A 22,632-nucleotide genomic window follows, 5' to 3' on the forward strand; every position below is an offset into this window, starting at 1 on the left:
TGATAGACCGGTGGTTATCTACGGTGCCAGATATTTTTCTGCAGTATAAGAGAAAATATCTGGCATCAGTACAGAAATGGCGTTGTAGAAGCTTGCAAGTGAAGTGTGTTGATTTACGGCACAAGTGCATCCTTTTTGGCAAGAGGAATTTCATATTTCAATAAGTTCCAAAGGAAATGAGCAAAATTGCATTCCTTTAACAGCAGCAATGGGAATCATTTGAGTATACAAAGAATATCACTTCATCTTTTGATTCAAAGGCTTTAGTATGGAGGGCAAATACATTAGTTTGCGTTTTTTTAAAAAAAATTACTGCTTGAATTTTTGTATTCATTGCCATGAATTTTTTGCATCCAGAGGCAGCACACAAGAATAGGCTGAACGTAGTTCTGAGTACATGTTTGCCAAAAAGAAAGGAAATCCACTATACATTATGTCACACAATAAAACAGTGTATGTAGGTTATATTTATCTTTTTGTTGAATGTAGAGTGTAGGGTAAATTTTTCCCAGCGCGTTTAATAAAATTTGAAGAGATAACTGCAGTAAATTTCTGATAATCCACTACCTGACTAATCAAGAATCTCAGTGGTGCGGCACATGGCTCACAGGGGCTCTGAATACCACGCTTCCTTCCCAGTCACTGGCACCCCAGTTCCCATGCTCCTTTTGAATTTATCAGGTTTACTGGAAAATTTTATCATTCCAACATTAGAATATGTTAAAAAAAAAGTGAATTAGAAGTGTGTTGGAGTATTAATATGAAAAACATCCAAGAGTCTAGAAAATCTGCTAGTCTGGCATCATCAAAGTCCCGAGCATGCCAGATTAAGTTTTTTTTTTGCTGTACCATCTACATCATTATCAATTTCAAATTAACATTTGTGACAGAGATTACTGATTTAGAGTTAAATGTAAACTTTTATCAGTATGCTGTATAAAATCTTGTGTTATTCTGATTATGTTGTTTGTCTTGCAGATCACAAAAGTTATGTTGAGCAAGGGATGGCGTTGCTTGGAATGTATTGTGTGTGAAGCATGCGGCAAAGCTTCTGATCCTGCTCGTTTATTGTTGTGTGATGATTGTGATATAAGTTATCACACATACTGCCTGGATCCACCATTACAGACTGTGCCAAAGGGTGGTTGGAAATGCAAGTGGTAAGTGTGAACTTCAATAATCTGTGACCAGATTCAAAAAAAGCATTTTTTATTTTACTTAAATATAGAGCAGCATTTGTGACCACAAATCTTGGATGTTTCCTTCCCTTCTATCCTCCAACACAATTAAATCAGCTTTGTTTAAACCCATTTGAACATCCTTATCAGAGTTTGGGGTAAAATATCAAAAAAAAAATGTTGACTGAAGCCTCTAAATACTCGTGCATGCGGGCATATTAAAAAATAATAATTTTTTTCTACTTGTAACCCTGTATATTAAGGAAATATGGAAGTCCAACTTCATACAGGCAAAACAGTGGCTATACTTTATCAGGAGTTTGAAGCGATTTGGCATGTCAACAAGTACACTCAAAAACTTCTATAGTTGTGCCGTGGAGAGCATTCTGACTGGCTGCATCACTGTCTGGTATGGAAGGGCTACTGCACAGGACCGAAAGAAGCTGCAGAAGGTTGTAAATCTAGTCAGCTCCATCTTGGGCACTAGCCTACAAAGTACCCAGGACATCTTTAGGGAGTGGTGTCTCAGAAAGGCAGCGTCCATTATTAAGGACCTCCAGCACCCAGGGCATGCCCCTTTCTCACTGTTACCATCAGGTAGGAGATACAGAAGCCCGAAGGCACACACTCAGCGATTCAGGAACAGCTTCTTCCCCTCTGCCATCCGATTCCTGAATGGACTTTGAAGCTTTGGACACTACCTCGCTTTTTGTAATATACAGTATTTCTGTTTTTGCACATTTTTAAATAATCTATTCAATATACATAATTGATTTACTTTATTATTTTGTTTTATTTTATGTCATGAACAACTTCAACCTTTGTACATGGCATTCATCAACCTCATCAAAGCCTTTGACTCGGTATCAAGGGAACTCCTATGGGATGTCCTGTCCACCTATGGGTGCTCTGAAAAGTACATTCGAATCCTGAGATTCCTCCACGATGGCATGCTTGCCACAGTCATGGTCAGCAACAGTAACTGTGAGCCTTTTCAAGTTAGATCAGGAGTAAAACAGGGATGCGTGATTGCCCCAACTTTGTTCACCGTCTTCATTGCGACAATCATCTACATCATCAAGGACGACCTACCCCAAGGAATCGAAATTGTCTACAGAACAGATGGCAGATTTTTCAATCTTGCCCATCTCAAGTCCAAAAACAAGACATCCACGAGCTTCCTCATCGAGTTCCAATATGCAGATGACAACAGTGTTGCAGCTCTCTCAGAAAACCACCTACAACAGATTCTGACTGCCTTCAACTGTGCATACTCGAAACTTGGACTTGCGTCAATTCCAAGAAGACTCAGATCATCTACCAACCATCACCAACTGAGACAAATCGGATAGAACCATCAATTCAACTTGGTGAAACAACCCTGGAAAACATGGACCACTTTCCATATCTTGGAAGTCACCTCTCCTCCAATGTCAACCTTAATGATGAGATCCAACATCATCTTAAATGTGCTGGAACAGCTTTTGGACGTCTTCGAACAAGAGTCTTTCATGATCGTGACATCCGAACAGACACCAAAATGTTAGTGTACAAAGCAGTGGTGATCCCAATGCTCCTGTATGCATCAGAAACCTGGACAACATACCGACGACATCTGAAGGCACTTGAGAAGTTCCATCAACGCTGTCTTGGAAACATCTTAAATATCAGCTGGAAGATAGAAGAACCAACGTCAGTGTGCTAAATGAAGCGAAAACAACAAGCACTGAAGCCTACGTCATCAAGAACCAACTAAGATGGAGCGGTCATGTTGTTCGGATGAAAGACGAACGTCTGCCAAAGCAAATCTTCTACTCCCAGCTTAAAGAAGGCAAACTTAAATGAGGCGGACAACAGAAGAGATTCAAAGACGTCTTAAAAGCCAACATGAAGAAATGTAACATTGACATCAACAATTGAGAAACCAATGCCAAGGGCTGGAAACTCTGGCAAGCCATCATCCAAGAAGGAACAGCAACTTTTGAAGCCAACAGATGTGCAGAATTAGAAGAAAAGAGAAGAAAATGGAAAGAAAGGCAGCAACAACCAAAACCTGATCTGCCATCTGGAACTACCTGTCCTGAACTTTCAAAGCCAAGATTGGACTCATAAACCACTTGAGAGCCCATAAATAGATTAACATAATGAAGACCATCATCCTCGACCTCGAGGGATAACCACGACGATGATTTTATTTATTATTATTTATCATTTTTTTTCTCTTTCTGCTAGATTATGTATTGCATTGAATTGCTGCTGCTAAGTTAACAAATTTCACGTCACATGCTGGTGATAATAAACCTGATTCTGATTTTGATACCTTGTCTTACAGGTGTGTATGCTGTACACAGTGTGGTGCTACAACACCTGGCTTTCACTGTGAATGGCAGAATAACTACACCCACTGTGCGCCTTGTGGTAGCCTTGTTACTTGTCCAAGCTGTAATGAAGACTATGAAGAAGAGGACCTTCTCATACAGTGTCACCATTGTGATAGGTAGGCCAAAGATTTGTATTTGTATCTGTATGTTTAGTTTTATAAAACTTGGTTTTGTATCATCCTGAAGTGAAATACCCAGATTTCATGATTTGGAGTGTGTAATTTGCTTTTGTTTATCCAGCTTTCACATTAGTATAGTTGCATTAAGTAATTTGCATTGGTTCTGTTTAATGTAGTGCAGAATTTATGCAGATAGCTGAAGTGTTCAACTGTTTTTTTGTTGGTGTTTAAAAACTGCACAGTTTTGAAGAAGAGCAAAGAACTTGAATTTCAAATGAGTGTTCCCACATGGTGCAGTGGCAGAATTTATTTGTATCCCTTCACTCTATTTACATGAAAGGCCGGTACGCTTATGTGAAAGACCAGACTGCTAATACTGAGCGAGCGTAGTAGCATCTATTTATTTGTAATTTAGCTGGTAAAGCCAAATTTTTCCCAACACTGAGCTCACAGTGTAGAATTGTTATGGATTTTAGAATAAGTAAAATGGCTTATCAGCCCTTTAATTTAATGAAAGAAATAATGGGAAGTTCTAAAGTGATTTACTCATATTTTGCTTGCCTGAATCATGACTTCATAAATATAACTTACCTTATTGCTTGTAGGTGGGTCCATGCAATTTGTGAAAATCTCTTCACAGAAGAAGAAGTGGAGCAAGCGGCAGATGAGGGCTTTGATTGTACTGCGTGTGAGCCATTTGTTGTTCGTCCAGTTGGTAAGTGACAGTATTAGTAGTGTCCGGTACGTTGAGGAATATGATGACATGCTTTTACTTAATTTAGATTTAAGAACTAGATTGCAGTTCTAAAATTTTTTTAATGTATATGTACAACTTGATTAAAAAACAGGTGACTATTTTTGCAGGTGCCAAAAACCTGCATTGCAGTGTGATCTATACTATTGTATTGGCTATTGTTGACGCTCTGAGAGCATTCATTTTGGGTTTTAAGAGGCCACGTGTACAAATTATTATTCCCACATTCGGCCAAACGATGCCACACTTATCAGCAGGGACAATATTGGCAAGCTGTAGCTCGATGTTACAAGGGGCTTGAATTAAGCAATCCCTCCAAAGCTGTTATAGGGAACGCGAGGCTCAGTGTGACAGCTGACCATGTAGCCGTATGTCTGGTCTGGATGAGGTATGGTCTCTCTCTTCAGAGTGGACCAGGAAAAATTAGGAGCAGGTTAGTGGAGGGGGGCAAAGACAATGGGAATTGTGAACTGTATGGGGACCATTTATTGGCTTACAGATGGCCACGGACCAACAATTCTGACCACCTGATACAGTCCCCGCACATTCAAATCAGTAATTCACAACGGAAGGCTTGGACGATGGAGCTCTAACACCATCTTCATTGAGGTTACGGATTTCATCCGGCCAGCCCATTCTGTCAGCTGATTTTGTGGATTTTGAACCACAAAATTCTTCTTCACAAATGGGAAGCATTGGTTGTCCTCGCGGAGCCTCTTAACTTGAGGGGCAGTTCAATGTGGTGTCAAAGTACTTGTTTTATTGGGCAAGTCTCCAAGCTAACTGAATTACTGGCACATCTATGCTATTTCAAGATTTCAATGTTAGCTTTTGACATTTTGGCAAAAAGGTTTCCAGTTTTGTTTGTATTTACAGTTCGAAGTGAATCCCCTGTGGCTGCACCTATCATCAAAATGAAGGATCCAGGTAAGTAAGTAATTTGTTTGAAAGATTCATAGTCAGACTTTTTAAAGAATGCTAAATTTATCCTAGATTTAATTTATTCATTTATAGAACCGCGGTTTTATAATCAGGATGGAGTATGGCTGACAGAATCTGGAATGTCACAGTTCCGGAGTATGGTACTTTCACCACCACACAAAAAAGGGCCAAAGCCAAAACTAAAGAACAAACCTTCAACTCCATGCAGCGAGGCAGTGTTGGGAGGCATAGATGGTTCATCTGTAGAAGTAAAGAAAGAAGAAGGTGATGGGGAGGAGGAAAAAGGTGAGTAAGAGATTCAATTATACTGAAAAGCATGGTGTTTTCCATTATATTTAAACCTTTTGCAAATTTTACTTATAAAATTTGTACTCTAGTACAATCAAAACAAATTCAAGAAAACAATAACCTAGCAGATTAAATTAAATACATTTCCGTGCAGTTTGTTTTTTGCAACTTGGCCGGCTGGTGGCGTAGTGGCATCAGCGCTGGACTTCGGAGCAAAGGCTCTGGAGTTCGAATCCGGCCGGCTCCCTTGCATGCTTTCCATCCGTGTTGGGTTGAGTGTCGAGCTAGCAACTCGGCCTCATAAAAATAAGAGAGCCTGCTAAAAAAAAACGGCGTCATAATGGCGTCTCGATGACTTCACTCGGAGTTGGGGGCTTTCTTCTTCTTCTTGTTCTTTGCAAGTATTTGATTTTTTCATGATTGCTTATACTCTTGTGTAATTAATTGGATGTCATAGTACTATTACATAACTTGTAAAGTTTTATAATATTCATTCGGAAAAGAAGAGTCTTAGTGAAAAATCATGAGGGAACTGGGAAGCATTGAAACCAAATATTTAATTGTAATTCACTCAATTTTAAATTTATTGTTACTGTCCTTTTTACTTTGGTTACAAGTTACTTTGGCCCTATTTGTAATGGAAATTTGACACTCTATACACCTGGTTCAAAGTAAATTTATTTTCAAGGTATACGTTACCATACTGTATACTATCTTGAGTTTCATTTTCTTGCAGACATTTATAAGGGGGGGGGATGGAGCTATGACAGAATTTGCAAAAACTATACATAAGCAGATATAGGAGCTGTCACTTCTATTCGGAAGAGAAGCTATGTTAATTCTACAGATCTATTATACTGCATTGTAAGCACAATATAGATCTGCAGAATTAAGATATCCATAGCTGCCAGTCTATAATTTTAATGTGCTTCTCTCTTTCTCTGGTGTATCAATTTTAGAAATCAATATTTTTAGCATTGAGATTTTCTAATTTTCAGCAGAACTCCACAGAAACGCTAATCTAACTTAAAAGTCTTAACTTTTTAAAAACAAAAATATTGAGGTGACATTGAATGAAGAAAGTCATGTTTTCCTTCTTCCCTGTTGTTTATGGAGCACAGAATAAAGATTACAACAGATAGGTGTTTAAAGCATTTAATTCTGTAACACAGATCCAGAGAAATGCTGACTTTGTCTTAAAGCTTCTGAAATTTGAAGTTGTTTTTACAGTGTTTGTTTTGAGCATAGATTGTCCGGACACTAATTGAAAACCTATACATGGTATGTTTCAGTTGGGAAATTGGATTCGTTGAAAGTTTTCAGATGGTAAAGTGCAAAACTCATCTTGTGGCATCAGACATGTAGACAAAAGTAGCAACTACAGATTCCCCCTTTACAGACTGAGTAAAGATTTAATGAAGCTATGCACAAGCAAACGAGAAATTAAGTGGATGAATGAAACCAAATTATTGTGAAATACATTAGTTAAAATGATTATTTCAGTTGTTTTTTGAATGTTAGACATTTGAAGGACTGAGTGGGAAGAAAAGTGGGAAACTGTGTGACGGCACTTCATGATTACATTGTGTTTTCTATTATAAACTTGAACATCAAAACTTCTAATTAAATTATGGCTTACAGAAGTTTATAATGGAAATGAATGTAACTTACCTCACAAAAAATTGTGGATATAGATGAGAACTTGATAAATACAGATTGAAATGTTTTGTGATGCTTTTGTAGAGTAAGAAGAACAATTAAAAAGGTGTATTGGTATTTTTTTAAAAAATTTTTTGAATTACACTGAATGTGATTATTTGTTGGGTTCTAATTCTTTTAAAGTTGCCGTGGAGCCAGGAGAATGTGACATAAAACCTGATGCACCTATCTGCCAGGAACATGATGTGTGTGCAATAAACAATCCTGGAAAAACAAGTGAGGAAACTGAGGAAGGGAAAAAGAGGAAAAGGAAGCCATACCGACCTGGTAAGTGATGTGTTAAGTTGCCAAAAATTTTTTAAAAGCAGTTTGATTTTTCTACATGCTGGTTGAAAAGCTATTCAAATGCATTTATGTCCATTTGATAGCTTACATTATGTTTGAGGCTTCTATTTCTTACCCTGGAAGGCCCAACTTATCTTTGATAGACTTCTGTTCCTTATAATTTAATTAAATTCTGCAAGCAGTTTGCATAATCCAGAATAGATTTCTTTCCCCCCTTGTAAACTCAATTTGAAAGAAGCATGCAACACTTGCCTTCAGATCAGATTGCTGCATTTGATCTGGTTTCTTGCCATGGTGATGGAACAGGTGATAACTCGACAGGAGAAAGCTGACAGTGCATACCACGAGTGCAACTTGAATAAAGTTATGCGTGTAGATTTTTGGAATGTCTTTAGCCTGCAGTCCCTTATCTTGACTAATGAGGCTGAAGAATAGAGGTGAATTGTGAAAGGGAAAGAATGTTAAGAATGAGAAAACAAACATACTTTTGATATTTTTTTAAGGAATTGGTGGATTTATGGTCCGTCAGAGGCAGTCACGGATGAAGAATTTGAATAAAATCTCTGTGGCACAGCCTGGAATGTCCATTGAGTGTCCGAATATTGAGTGCAACAAAGAAGAAGGTGAGTTTACATTTCCATAATAATATAAGCATGAAGTCGCAGCATGTTTATGCTATGTTTTGGTTGTTTGCAGATGAACCCAATGACTTAGTTCATTTTTAAAATCACTTGTTCTATTTGTTTAGCCAATGGGCCAAGACAGACTTTAGGGAACATTGATTTATTGTGCTTCTAAGAGAAGAATGTTTTCTTAATTGTGATGTATTGAAAATAGGCCCTTCATCTTACTATTTTTCTCTATCTAAAATTTAATGGACAGATGACGTACAAGGGTGGGGTGGGGGCTGTCCCAAACTATATATTTTGGGAACATATAGTCTGGACCAGTGCTGGGGTTATGCAGGTTTTCTGCAGCAAGAACTATACTTCAATCTCAGAACTATTTCTAAGAGTCTGAGATTACTGTAGGGAACGGATGCTTTAATATATTTGCCCATGGGAAATTTAGGACAAGTCATGAAAAGAGATACATTTTGAATCCAGCTCAAGATTACACTCAACCTTTCATCCTGGGATAGAAGTGCTGCTAATTGCGAGAGCAGTTGATGTTCCATGTTCTAAATGAACGAGAAATCATGCATCTAAAACTGTTTAGAATTGGTATAACCAGTTTTAATTGGTGACCTTTTACACTTATTGTCAGATATTGTTCAATCCAAAATTTAGGGCACTGAACTATTAGCATGAAGGCTGGTATTAACCAAGAATTAGTGTCCATAGTAACTCTCACTCCTGATGTGGCTCCTTTGCACTGATTTGGTGAGCTTTCCTAACTCTCGTAGCTTAAGTTATTTAAAAAAGGTTCCATATCAATTGAGGTTTTTAACTTCTGATTCGTGTAGGTACTCAGGTAGAACTTCCAGCTGAGAGTGCCAGTGATATACCTGTGGTAGGACCAGATGTAGGTGAGAAAGCAAAGAAAAGGCAGCGCCGAAAGAAAAGCAAGTTAGAGGATTCCTTTCCAGCATATCTGCAGGTACTGGCATCTTGCTATTCACATAGATGATTGTGCAACTTTGATAGCATTTGTTAAAGAAAACAATCTTGAGTAATTTACAGTAATGCCAAGTTCGTAGATAAGTCGTTTGTCCCTGCAGAATTGTTAATGTGTTTGGCCACTGAAGCTTTTGTGAGCCACATTAGCATTTCTGTATAAAATAAATTATTCATCAATTATTCCTTAATGTTGTGAATGCGATTTGTTTTTTCAGTCTTAATCAAATGTTCACAGGTAAAAATTCAAACATGCAATTGTGTTTACTTCAGTTGCTACTGATCTTTCTTTGTTACTGTTGATTTATTTTCAAAGCTATAAAATATTTGACATACTATAATCTAGCCATATTCCCAGCCACTGCATCAGATGGAATTATTCTGGTTAAAGAAAACTCTCTCTCAACAACTTCATATCTATAGTGGTACATCTGGCCTTTGTCAAATGGTTCATTCCAATATTTTAGTTGCAACCAAGTGTGCTTTATTTCAAAGGACGCTTAAATGATCTCTTCCAAAATAGATGACATTGGACTGCAACTTCATTGTTTAAATGTTAGTATGTCTTCTAATGATGCAGCTTACCTGAAGATTGTTTAGACTTTTGTATTCTTTGGAAGCAGAATCTCTTATAAATAATATTTTGTCAATTTTCAAATGTTGTATAACATACACTGAATATGGCACACGTATTATCTGGAGAACAGTTGGTGACCTATTTTAGTAATAAGAATAGCTAGAAAGCAAGAAGTCAATAATATGGTTGGATCAGAGATTTGATGCTAGATTATGGTGGTTGTAGTCTTCTACAGTTGTTTAATTTTATGGAAGCGTTAATGTGTTCAGTAATTTTTTAGACTGGTGGCAACATTCTATACATTCTGTGTGTCACTTGCAACTTCCTATATCATTATTACAGGTTAATAAGATAAAAGAATGCAGTTGTTTCTGCTTATTTTTGAAGATTCTTCACTGAAATTGTGATATGGCTGTATTTATACTGCTTAGGTAAAGGGTCAAGGTATACACTTCCAATTTCAACTTTACCCCAGTGCCTCATCCTTCCCTTTTAAATCAGTTCAATAATGTAACTGATAATGAGATCTAAAAGTACCATCTATTCTTGTGAAGTCTTTTCTAATCGGGAACTAATGAAAGTAGAAAATACCTCTTTGCATTTCAGAGGAGCGCTTCTGGTTTTCTGTATGCTCGGGATAACTGTTTGTTTCTATTGGCATAAAAGTGGGTCAGATCATTTGCATTGACGCAGAGGAACTTTTGACAGCTTACGTGGGTGTAGAGCGGGTAGGACCAATTACACTCGCGCAAAATCAGCCTGGATTAAATTGCATTGATGCAAAATCAGACTGGAATGGTTGCGTTGGCACAGCATTTTACTGAGCGGCTGGCATTGGTGCAACAGTGGGTCAGATTGTTTGTACAGGCGCGAAATAGGGCCGTGCCGGCTTACACGAGCGCGAAATAAGGCCAGGCTGGCTTGCATGGCCGCGAAATAGGGGTGGGCCGGCTTGGCTCGCATGGGCGCGAAACAGGGCCGGCTCGGCTCGCGCGGGCGCGAAACAGGGCCGGCTCGGCTCGCGCGGGCGCGAAACAGGGCCGGCTCGGCTCGCGCGGGCGCGAAACAGGGCCGGCTCGGCTCGCGCGGGCGCGAAACAGGGCCGGCTCGCGCTCGCGCGGGCGCGAAACAGGGCCAGCTGGGCTCACGCGGGCGCAAAGTAGGACCAGCTTGGCTTGCACAGGGGCACGAAATAGGGCCGGGCCGGCTCACATGGGTGCATAAAAATAAGCTTTGTTTAGGTGCAAAATATGGTGATGAGGTCAGCTCTATTATGACACAAAAGAATTTGGATTTGCTGCTTAAATTTCAGAAACTTTTTTACCTAAATGTTTGTTTGAATGTTCTTAATTGAGGGGAATTACCATGTGTCTTTAAGTGAATCAGAAGATCATGGTGAAAGAGAGAATGCACAAATATTTGCCATTCTTTGGTGAGAATATTGGTGGTTTTACTTTTCAGTGAAAGATTGTTTTATTTTAGAGTTTGAATGCTATACTCAACTTCAACACTTGTAAACCAATCTGATTCCTTACTGTAGCCCTGCAGGTTCCATGGAACGTATTCAGCTTCATAAAAGGACACTGCTCTGATCCTGCCAGATCCTCAGTTCCATCAATTCAGTCTGTGTAGCCACTAATGTCCTAAGTGTTTTATTCATATCATGAACTGATTTGGCACTTCAGTTACTTTTGTCCCTAAAGGATAAAACTCAACAGTTAGATGATTTGTACATTTTAAATTCAGTCTTGTGTGTAGTGTGTAATCTTTGAAACTTTTCTCTCCCTCACCTTCCAAATTCAGAGGCTCTTCATGCTAAAGTGTTGACTTGGTTGTTACTTTATCATGTGTCTCAAATGTCTCGAAGTACTTCACGTACAATAAATAACTGAAATATTATGACTTGTATTGCCAAATGTATTATCTTTTCTCTGTGGACCAAGATCCTACAGGCAGGTTTGAGATGACTTTGACGGTTTACAAGAATAATGATGTTGAATGAACTGTTGAATTATAATTGGTGTTTAATTGCATCTCAGCAACTTCAGTACAACTTTGTATCACTATTTGCATATCTCCTGGAAATTTTTATTATTTTTGTGCAGAATTGTTCTCACCAGTGACTGTAATGGTTATGTGTGGAGTGTTTATTCATTTGATGAATTTCATCAAAGCATTTATTTAATGCAATGTTTTCTTACTTTAAATTGTTCATAGCACAAAAAAATACGCTGACTTGAGACTTCATTTTGCAGCTACCATGAGACTACAGCTGGCTTGTATTAGTTTGGCCAGGTTGAAGAAGAATTATATTTCTGCTATAGAAGAATTATATTATATATGCTGCCCCTTTATTTAGGGTCTGGGTCAGATGAGTCATTCACTAAATCTACTTACTAAACTACAATGTAAAATCAAATTCCTTTTTGAAATTTTTTTCCTCCTCTAATTTAAACACATCAAAATTTATTTTTGTTTCCAAGTTAAATTTAAATATGGATGAGAAAATGACAATTCTAATTTTCAGAGCTTAAGATGGTTTTATGTCACCTATTTTTTAAAAAATAAAACTGAGAATTGTATCAGTAAATTTACTGGACATCTTATTTGAAGGAATTCAAATAAAGGTGCTCATATGAATGAAGGAGGTAAATGGAGTGAATGAGTTGAAGGCAAAGAATAGGTAGGTCCCATTTGTGAGGTAGGTTAGAGAGTGGTTTATTCCACCTGGAAACTTGTGTTTTTAATGAAAATTTTCTCTGCTGGGTAAAAGACTCCTGATTTATCTTTAGTCATTCATGGGTTGAGTGTTGCTAGCAAGACAGCAATTTATTGTCCATCAAAAATTATCCTCGAGGTACTGTTGGGCTGTTTTTGAACTGCAGTAATTGTGTAAAGGTACCACCTGATGGTTGACCCCTCAACCATCAGGGCCCTGACCCGAGGGAATAACTTCATTTGCCCCATCGCTGAGCTGTTCCCACAACCTATGGACTCACTTCCAATGACTATTTATCTCATGTTCTCGATATTTATTGCTTATTAATTTATTATAATTATTTTTCCCCTTTTTGTGTTTGCATAGTTTATTGTCTTGTGCACTCTGGTTGCCTGCCCTGTTGGTGTGGTCTTTCATTGAGTCTTTAATGGTATTGGATTTATTGAGTATGCCCGCAAAGAAATGAATCTCAGGGCTGTATATTGTGCCATATATGTGCTTTGATAATAAATTTACTTTGAACTTGATGTTGCTACAAAATGGCCTAACAATCCCTCAGTATTTTCAACAACATTAAAGCTGCTGAAAATGGGGTTGAAGAACTTCAGTTTTGATGTAGGTGGGGTGTTTAGACTATGAGATGGAGATTTCAAGTTCTGTTTTGACTCAGTTTGGGGAGGAGGAGGAATCTCTATCACTGAATTGATAACAGAATTGTCACTTGTCATCCTCAAAATTGTTTTTATTGCCTGCTGACTCATGATTCTCTGTACTGCTTAAATTACTGGTAAGGACTGTTATAAGGGAGCATTTCATTGGCAGGAAATTAATAGTCCATTTAGTTTGCCTTGAAACGTGAGGAAGCTGACCATGCGTTCCACCTAGTTATGCCGCAGCTGTAAATCAGATGATTGAACTCAGTGTATGGTTTGAGGTAACCATGCTCTCAGTTATGATGCTTGTTGCCTTTAAATCTGGGCCAATGTGCATTCATTTCATGTGAAGCCCATAGAAATGATAATTGTTAAGATTCTCCAGGTTATCAAATGCTTTAGAATTGTGTACTAAGTAATTTAATTAGAGCTAGACAGCAACCAACCTACATGTCTAGTATCCTACTGGAAGTAATCTGGTTAACATCACCACCAGTACAATACATACAGCGTAGGCCTCTGTGTCCATTGTGTTTTCAAATGGACACAATTTATGTTTCTGCAGAAGCCAGCAAATGGCTGATGGCAACATCATGTTATAACTCTGGCTTCAGAAATGCACCTGGCTCTCAAGTTTTCCTGTATGCTTTCCCCATTGACCCACTAGTAAAGCTTGAGTAAATGTGAACAGGAAATTTCCAGGCTTGATCACTGGTCTATGTTAAGTAGGATCTTGATCAAGGTAGTCTTTATGGTGCTGCTACATTTGACGTTGCCACCACTGGTTTATGAAGAAGTAAAAACCTCTCCTCCTCTTGATTACTGTTCAGAATCCACATTGTCATTATGCTAAAGTAGTTGGGGTGACTTGATCGCCATTGGTTAATTAGCATTCACTGTTTTGGTTTGTCAGTGGGCTTATCCCTTTTTTTTTGCTGAATTGCTTGCGTTATCATGAGTATTTATTTGAACTTTTGATTACTTGTTTTCAAGGAAAGTGAAAATACTTGATGTTGAAGATAGTTGAGTTAATTGAAAATTGGTCTTACATTAGTATGTAAAAGATGCTTAAAGAAGAGTTCTGGTTGGAAGGTAGTGATGAGGCTTCCATTGGCAAGTAACGCAAATAAACATAGCCACTCTGAATTTCTGATGTCTCCTAGGATAATCAAACTAAAGGTAACAATTGATGAATCTCACCCTGCAAAAGAGCATGGATTGCTTGTTGGTGGCTTCTTGTTATAAAGGTAAAGGCCAATTTGTTGGACATTAAGGAAAGAACTTGTATGTGGCAATTTTTTAAAATTTGAGGCAATCCCTATTTTGGCTGCATTCCTTTACTGTTTATATTAAAAACAGCATTTTTCTCAGGATCCACAGTGAATAGCTGGGAATTGTTTGGGAACATTGCACCTTATTGCCATAAGATTTTTTTTTGAGCAAATATGTTCTGGATTTCTTTCTATGCTTAATTTTCTGTTGCATTGCAAGGAATTGATTCCACTCAGTGCTATGTGGTGATAAAGCATTATTTAAACCCATAAACCTAATAAAACTCTAGATTACAGGAATGTAGATTTTCCTTATTGGATACTAGCAAGAATTTTATGAACTAATTATACTTGTGGTCACATATGACAGGAGACAGTTTACTTGTGACATGCAATGCTTTTATGAACTCTGGATAAGGCAGCTTGTGATGAGTGTCCTAACATTGTAGTGTTCTAAATTGGAGTCAATGTTCCGTCTGTAATCTCTTAGCAATTGCAGCTTTTATGGGTGGAGTTTGAACAATGAGGAGGAATATCGCATTGGCTTCCTTTTGGTATTCTTTTCCTTGTGCTGTATTCTAGTTCAGCCTCCATATGCAAAGCTTCCTCCATCTAATATGGTGCAAAGAAGCTTCCTTTGAATCTGTATTTAACTTTGATATTCAACTTTCTAAATCTGCTGCAGCCTTCTTTCAAGCGAACTGAGGTATGCTCCCAGAATGAGGCTTATATATGCAGTGGAGTGGGGAATAGTCAAGGGACTACCATGTGTGGTGCCAAACTTTTAAAAGGTACACGGTCCTGGTATTTTTAACCACCTCATTTCAGCAAGGACTTATTTGTATGTGGATTTTGAACTGCCTTCACAAAATAAAAATGAGGATGATAGTACTCTTAAGGTAGGTAATTTATACTTGTTGTAAATTGCATCCAGTTTTAAAAATGGAGTTTGTGATATGAGACTTAATGAAAAGTAATCTTACATGTTTACACATGGAAATTTTACTTTCTGTAATGATTTGCAGGTTAGCCGAGATTTTTTTCTTAACCTTCCATATCTGACAGGAAGCGTTCTTTGGAAAGTCACTGCTGGACAGCAGTCGGAAAGTTTGCCTCAGCTCAGAGGGTTTCTCTGACAGTGAAAACACAGAGTTCCCACAAGGCAGCTCTCGATCAGACCCAGCATCTCAGCAGAAGGACCCAACGGATGAAAAGCTTGATGGAGCCCAGGAGAGGGGTGAGCACTTGACAGTTAATTGTGAATATATTTCAATTTTGGATGAAGAAATTGTTGATAAGATTTTCCACATAAATGTATTCCTTTTTTAGTAAGTAGATGAAGTTGAGTTTCTTGAAGTGCAAGTGTATGAATTTGAAAGTAAGGATGAACTTGAAAGTTAAATGATCACTTGCTAAAAGTATTCTATTGCAGGGAGGTTCCCAGATGTAGTACCCAGCAAACTTGTTTCACTTAATACACTGGAAACAGCATTGTCTATGGTCCTTGATAACATGCTAGATGAAGACTGTTGAACAAGTTATTTCCCATATTAAGCTAGTCTTGTCCATTTAGAACAATATCCCAAAAACAAGATAAATCTCATTCCGAGGTTACTGTTCCGTTGACCAGTAAACTGGACTGAATTAGTGATCGCGACAATTAATTCTGTCTTGTCGATAATCTAGCTGTTGTTTAGATGCTACAGCCATATGGCTGCAGATGCAAATGCAAGAGCTTGAGTACTGAAGGAGAGTTCAGAGTACCTGGTCTTATGTAAAGGCAGTATATCAGCTTCAGCAGAACTGGGTTAAAGAAAAACTGATCAAGCACTTGGATTCTCATCTAATGTACAGGAAAATGTTATAGTTGTCAAAAGCCATTTGCAGCCCCAGAATAGATTCTGATAGTATTCTTTCGGAAAGCATCCTGGGCTCCATCATCAGCTGCTTGTCAATGATTTTTCTATATTGTGAAATCATGAGTGGGTTCTTCACTGATGAGAGCAGTTTGTCTGATAAAGAAGTCCTTGTGCATCTAGAGGTAGCATTTACACTGCATCAATATTTGCTGCAGTGGCCATCTAAGAGGTCTCAACTACTTCCCTTTAACCCTCAACTGAATTATTATTGTTGAAGTTTTTTTATTTTGGGTAGGGCAGGATGTCGTAAACAGCATGGATATCAGACCAGGGCAGAAGTATCATACATTGATAAGAGTGGGGCACTTCTTGATTTCTGTGTTCCCAAAAACTACAAGATTAAAGTTTGACGGGATAATCAATATTGACCATTCACTTGCATGCATAGAGCAATAGTTGACAAGTTCAACATCATCTAATTTGGAATAGTTCACTTGAATTGGTCCCACTATTGCAGCACTTCATACTGTATATAGCCACAGAAAGTGAAGAACTGCAGATACTGGATGTCTAAAATGAACAAAAAATTGAAATATTCAGCAGATCAGTTAACTCCTATGGACAGAGTAACAAAATTGATGTTTAATGTTCAGAATCCTTCAGGTTGAGAAATGAATGTAACATTCTCAGTATCTTCGACAAGCTAAAAATATGTTAAATAAATTCCAACAACTTGTGTCAATTAAGAACTGATGATTGTGTCACCTGCAGATGAAAAGAGATTGAATTTGAAGTCCTTCTTTGACAATTCAGTGAATAAAGCGAACCAGCAAATTGGAAAGAAACCTCGTGACAGCTAGTCCTTTAAAAAAGAAACGTGATAGAATAAACTCAATAATAAAAATCCTGAGGTTTTTCATGAGCAAATGCTAGAATATATATTTGCAGGAAAAAGTATGTGAACCCTTTTATTTAATAACTGGTAGAACCTCCTTCAGCAGCAATAACCTTCACCAAATGTTTCTTGCAGCTGCCGATCAGACTTGCACAACAGCGAGGAGGAATTTTAGACCATTCCTCCACACAAAACTGTTTCAGTTCATCTATATTTTTTGTTTTACCTTGCATGAACAGCCTTCCACAGGTAACGCCACAGCATCTCAATTAGGTTAAGGCCATTCCAAAACACAAATTTTCTTCTTTTTAAACCATTCTGTTGTTGATTTACTCTTGTGTGTCGGATCATCGTCTTGTTGCATCATCAACTTCTATTAAACTTCAAGTGAAGGACCACTACCTTGACATTTTCCTGTAAAATGCCTTGATGTAATTTTGAATTCATTGTTCCCTCAATGATTGCAAGCTGTCCAGGCCCTGAGGCAGAAAAGCAGCCCCAAACCATGATGCTCCTTCTATCATTCGTCAGTTGGGATAAGGTTTTTGTGTTGGTTTTCAGTGCCCATTTTCCTCCAAATATAACAACATGCATTTCTACTAAAAAGATCAACTTCTGCTCATCTGACCACAGAACATTCTCCCAGCAATATTGTGGAACATCCAGGTGGTATTTTGCAAACTTGAGATGCGCAGCAATGTTTGTTTTTGGAGAGCACTGGTTTCCTCCGTGGTGTCCTTCCATGAACACCATTCTTGTTCAGTGTTTTTCTTAGAGTGGACACATGAACAGAGACTTTAGCAGGTTCTAGAGATTTCTGCAGATTTTTTGCTGTTACCCTTGGGTTCTTTTATGCCTCCTTCACCATTGCATGTTGTGCTCTTGATGTGATCTTTGCAGGACGCCCACTCCTAGGGAGAGTAGCAACAGTACTGAATTTCCTCCATTTGTAGAGAATTTATCTTACTGTGGGCTGATGAACGCTCAGGTCTTTAGAAATGCTTTTGTAACCTTTTCCAGCTTCATGCATCTCTACAATTCTTCTTCTAAGGTCCTCTGAAGGTAGTTTTGATTGAGGTGTGGTGGACATAAGAAGATTTCTGTTGAGAAGAACAGACTCTGTCAGTAACCTGACTTTGTGTGTCTTTTTGAAAGGGCAGGGCATTTCTACAACCCATACCTACAATCTTATCTCATTGATTGGAACACTTGACTCCAAATAGCTTTTGTAGAAGGTATTACCCCAGAGGTTCACATACTTTTTCAACGTTTAAATGGTGTACTCAGTGTTAAGAAGAAGTACGATTGTTTGTGTGTTATTAATTTAGGCAGATTCTGTTTGTCTATTATTGTGACTTAGGTGAAAATGAGACACATTTTATGAGTAATTAATGCGGAAAACCAGATAATGGCAAAGGGTTCACAAACATTTTCTTGCGACTGTAGTATTGTATAAAAAGCTAAACAAGCTAAATGGCTAATTAATTGACAGAGGACATTACAAGTCCTAGTTAGAGGAGTAGTGTAAGATGTTGTACACCCATGTGATCAGTTCTGAGATCACTGCTGTTTTATTCTGTATAATTAATCGAGATTCATAAAAAAATAATTAGGTTTGTTTACTTCGACAATACCAATGAAAGTATATCAATGAATTACAAAATAAATCTTTATTTTCCATGTTGATTTCTATTAAAGATTAATATTCTTGTATTTCTTATTGTTTCATTCAATTTTGGTAGTTCCTGATGCAAAGACAATCCAAGGCCCCCTCAAACGTAATGGAGGCCCAATCCCAGATGACCCACCTAAAATGGAGGAAGCTCAGCCAGATGGAATGGGTAAGTCAAAATGCAGAGAAAATATTTAATATTGTGGTTGTAATTAATTGATTTTTTTGTAAGCCCTTGCAGCTCTATTTCTTCATTCAAATTTATGTAGCACTTTGTACGAGGGGTGATTGATAAGTTCGTGACCTAGGGTAGAAGGAGTCAATTTTGGAAAACCTAGCACATTTATTTTTCAACATAGTCCCCTCCTACATGTACACACTTAGTCCAGCGGTCATGGAGCAAACGGATCCCTTCTTTGTAGAAGTCGGCGTCTTGGACCACCAGAAAGTGGCCCACAGCCGGGGTGTTTGATAAGTTCGTGGCCTAAGGTAGAAGGAGATGAGTTATACAGCTCTCGTTACATGCACATGCAGTTCAACTCTTTGAGTGATTATGCAGAAAGTTTGAAGTTAATAACTCACCTCCTTCTACCTTAGGCCATGAACTTATCAATCAGCCCCCACTGTGGACCACTTTCTAGAGGTCCAAGACGCTGACTTCTACAAAGAAGGGATCCGTATGCTCCACGACCACTGGACTAAGTGTGTAAATGTAGACGTGGACTATGTTGAAAAATAAGTAGGTTTTCTAAAATTGACTCCTTCTACCTTATGCCGCGAACTTATCAATCACCCCTCGTATTAAATCCCAAAGTATGCTTTCTTCTAATAGGATTTCAAGATTAAAAATACAAAGAATCATTGTATAATGCAAAATCTTATGAATTACATTTAAAATTAAATACCACCCCCCCCCCCACCCGAATTTGACAATGTCCATTATCTTTTGTACTATAACAGAATCCAGCCAGAATGTAGGGTGCTTGCTGATATGAGAAGGAAATTGTATTCACTGGAAACAAGTTTCTGAAGGTCCCAGCCCATATGCATTTTTTAGTTGGGTATTGAAAGGTTTTAGAAAAACCTCTGAACAGGCCAGCTATTTTGCCTCTTTTGTTTAAAAATGATGTATAGCACAGATAAATCTGAAGAGCTCATTGGCATTATTGTAACTAAAAGCAGCTCATCTAAGCAAAAACAAAAATTCCCAAGGTTCATGTAAACTGTTCCAGCAAATGAAAAGAGTTGACTTTGCCAATTGCACTTAATCCAAGGTAATAACTTGCAGTATGAGGACAATAAAAATTTAAGATGAACCAGTATTTACTTAACACTTTATATTTTAGAACTTTCAAGGAGTTCAGCATATTAGCAGAATAACATGTTGTGATTTCCTGTATGAATAAGCAATGAATATACAAGTTTGTCCTATGATCAACTACACTTTCTAATTTATAATATAGTAATTCTCTGCAGTTTATAAGGTAATAATACTCTTTTTAAGTGTGCAGGTCATAACATCTTGGATCTGCCAGTTTGTCCTTAAATTTTCTGAGCTTGAGTAATTGTGATGTATCCCTTTTGGGAAGTGTGTGAGATATTGGACAAGCAAAAACACTACCAAGTGAGTGTAGAGTTTCTGTTAATTATTAGACATCAGCAGACCAAGGAAATGTATGTATTTTTTTGTCCTGTTTCTGGTGGTCTCAACTACAGCCTTGTGAAGTTGAGGGCAGACGATTTTGGAGTGGTGTGGAGGGTGCTTTGTTATGCGTTCTTTGTATTTTTTTCTCATGGTAGCCTATGATAACAGTGGGGTGTCTGAAATAGATATTAGTTCTATAATACTACTGTTAGTTGCTCTGATCACAAGATATCACTTAAATATTTTTTCCATTGTAACTACATTTGTCTGGCTCAGTTTCATATTTTGACTAAACTTTTCATGGCTTCTCACTGGATTTTCCTTTTGATTCCCATGTTTTTAGGATGTGCTTAGCACTGGCACTTCACGAATCTGTTTTCAAAATAAGTGGCACTGTCCACAGTGTGTGTGTGTGTTGAAGTGGGGAATACTGGTCTAGTTTGCTTTCTATATCTTGAACTGCTACAACTCCACTCATTTCTTTTTAAGCTTTTGACTTATTGAGATGTGCTCAATGGGGGGTAAAGCCTTTCCCACCATTGAGGACATCTACATGGAGCCCTGTTGCAGGAAAGCAGCATTCATCATTGGGGTCTCCACCACCCAGGTCATGCTGTCCTCTCACTGCTACCATCAGGAAGAAGGTACAGGAGTCTTGACTTGCCACCAGATTCAGGAACAGTTACTACCCCTCAACCATCAGGGCCCTGACCCGAGGGAATAACTTCACTTGCCCTATCACTGAGCTGTTCCCACAACCTATGGACTCACTTCCAATGACTATTTATCTCATGTTCTCGATATTTATTGCTTATTAATTTATTATTATTATAATTATTTTCCCCTTTTTGTGTTTGCACAGTTTTTTGTCTTTTGCACTCTGGTTGCCTGCCCTATTGGTGTGGTCTTTCATTGAGTCTTTAATAGTATTGGATTTATTGAGTATGCCCGCAAAGAAATGAATCTCAGGGCTGTATGTTGTGCTATATATGTGCTTTGATAATAAATTTACTTTGAACTTGATGTTGCTACAAAATGGCCTAACAATCCCTCAGTATTTTCAACAACATTAAAGCTGCTGAAAATGGGGTTGAGGAACTTCAGTTTTGATGTAGGTGGGGTGTTTAGACTATGAGATGGAGATTTCAAGTTCTGTTTTGACTCAGTTTGGGGAGGAGGAGGCGCTGCTGGAGACACTGATAATGATGTCAGGATTGGTTCTCAACAATGTGCTTGTGTGTGTCTCACAACTATTTCTACTTGCTGATCCCAGGTTCACCTTGACATTCAATGTACATGACTGCTTCCTACAGCTGCTAAATGTTTCCTATGGGTTTCCATCTCATTAAATGGAACACCTGACTTTAATAGTCAACTACTGTCTCTCTCCCAACCCTGTTTTTCTCCCCTACATTCCCTGCCTTTCTCTTTTTAACCTGAACCATTCCACGTGCAGTGAGCATGAAACAGAAATGCCACTGCACTCTTGCAATTGCTCTTCTATTCAATACCCTCATTTATTTTCTATCCTTTTGCCCTTTCTCACCATCCCTAACAACTATCTCCATCCCACTTGCTCTTCTCACTTAAAAAAGAATGGTTCAAAGTACTGCATCCAAATAGATCTATATTTTTATCTTGATAAGTTTTTAAATGTGAGCTTATTTTTTACATAATTCCTCAGTTTGCTTTTGCAGTATCAGCAGCCTATGTCTCATTAATTGTATTATGTAAAACAAAGACAGCTGGTGAAAGTATGATTAATAGTATTCCACAGTGAAAACATGGAAACAATTTGGTCTAATCAAGCAATGCCAATCATTGCCACCCGCATCCCAACCACTCATTTAACATGCATCAAGTGTCTGTGAGATCCATGTGGTGTGCTAATAGCTCTCTGGAGTTATAATGGGGGTAATTCTTTTATAGGATGTAATGTCTGTGAATGGTTGAAATAAAAAGAAAGTGCTAAAAAAAAACCTGTTAACAGGTGAGGTTGGATTCTGTAGTGAGAGAAGTAGAGTGAACATTTCAGGTCAATAACCCTGTTTGCGTGAAA

The 22,632-nt window shown here is 38.0% G+C and overlaps 1 protein-coding gene across 13 annotated transcripts in view; it reads left to right on the forward strand.

The window, feature by feature from the left end:
* The window catches only part of kmt2d (lysine (K)-specific methyltransferase 2D), a 247,310-nt gene that overhangs the window by 103,359 nt on the left and 121,319 nt on the right, over positions 1 to 22,632 (forward strand). For all 13 annotated transcript variants that reach the window (XM_072248869.1, XM_072248878.1, XM_072248876.1 and 10 more), the window contains 10 exons: positions 979 to 1,160; positions 3,511 to 3,675; positions 4,284 to 4,393; positions 5,309 to 5,359; positions 5,447 to 5,659; positions 7,505 to 7,648; positions 8,170 to 8,289; positions 9,132 to 9,265; positions 15,568 to 15,739; positions 18,999 to 19,097. In XM_072248869.1, the coding sequence (XP_072104970.1) occupies positions 979 to 1,160; positions 3,511 to 3,675; positions 4,284 to 4,393; positions 5,309 to 5,359; positions 5,447 to 5,659; positions 7,505 to 7,648; positions 8,170 to 8,289; positions 9,132 to 9,265; positions 15,568 to 15,739; positions 18,999 to 19,097 (1,390 nt within the window). The remainder of the gene's footprint in view (positions 1 to 978; positions 1,161 to 3,510; positions 3,676 to 4,283; positions 4,394 to 5,308; positions 5,360 to 5,446; positions 5,660 to 7,504; positions 7,649 to 8,169; positions 8,290 to 9,131; positions 9,266 to 15,567; positions 15,740 to 18,998; positions 19,098 to 22,632) is intronic.

The sequence above is a fragment of the Mobula birostris genome, chromosome X (genome assembly GCF_030028105.1).
Source record: "Mobula birostris isolate sMobBir1 chromosome X, sMobBir1.hap1, whole genome shotgun sequence".
Classification (NCBI taxonomy): Eukaryota; Metazoa; Chordata; class Chondrichthyes; order Myliobatiformes; family Myliobatidae; genus Mobula; species Mobula birostris.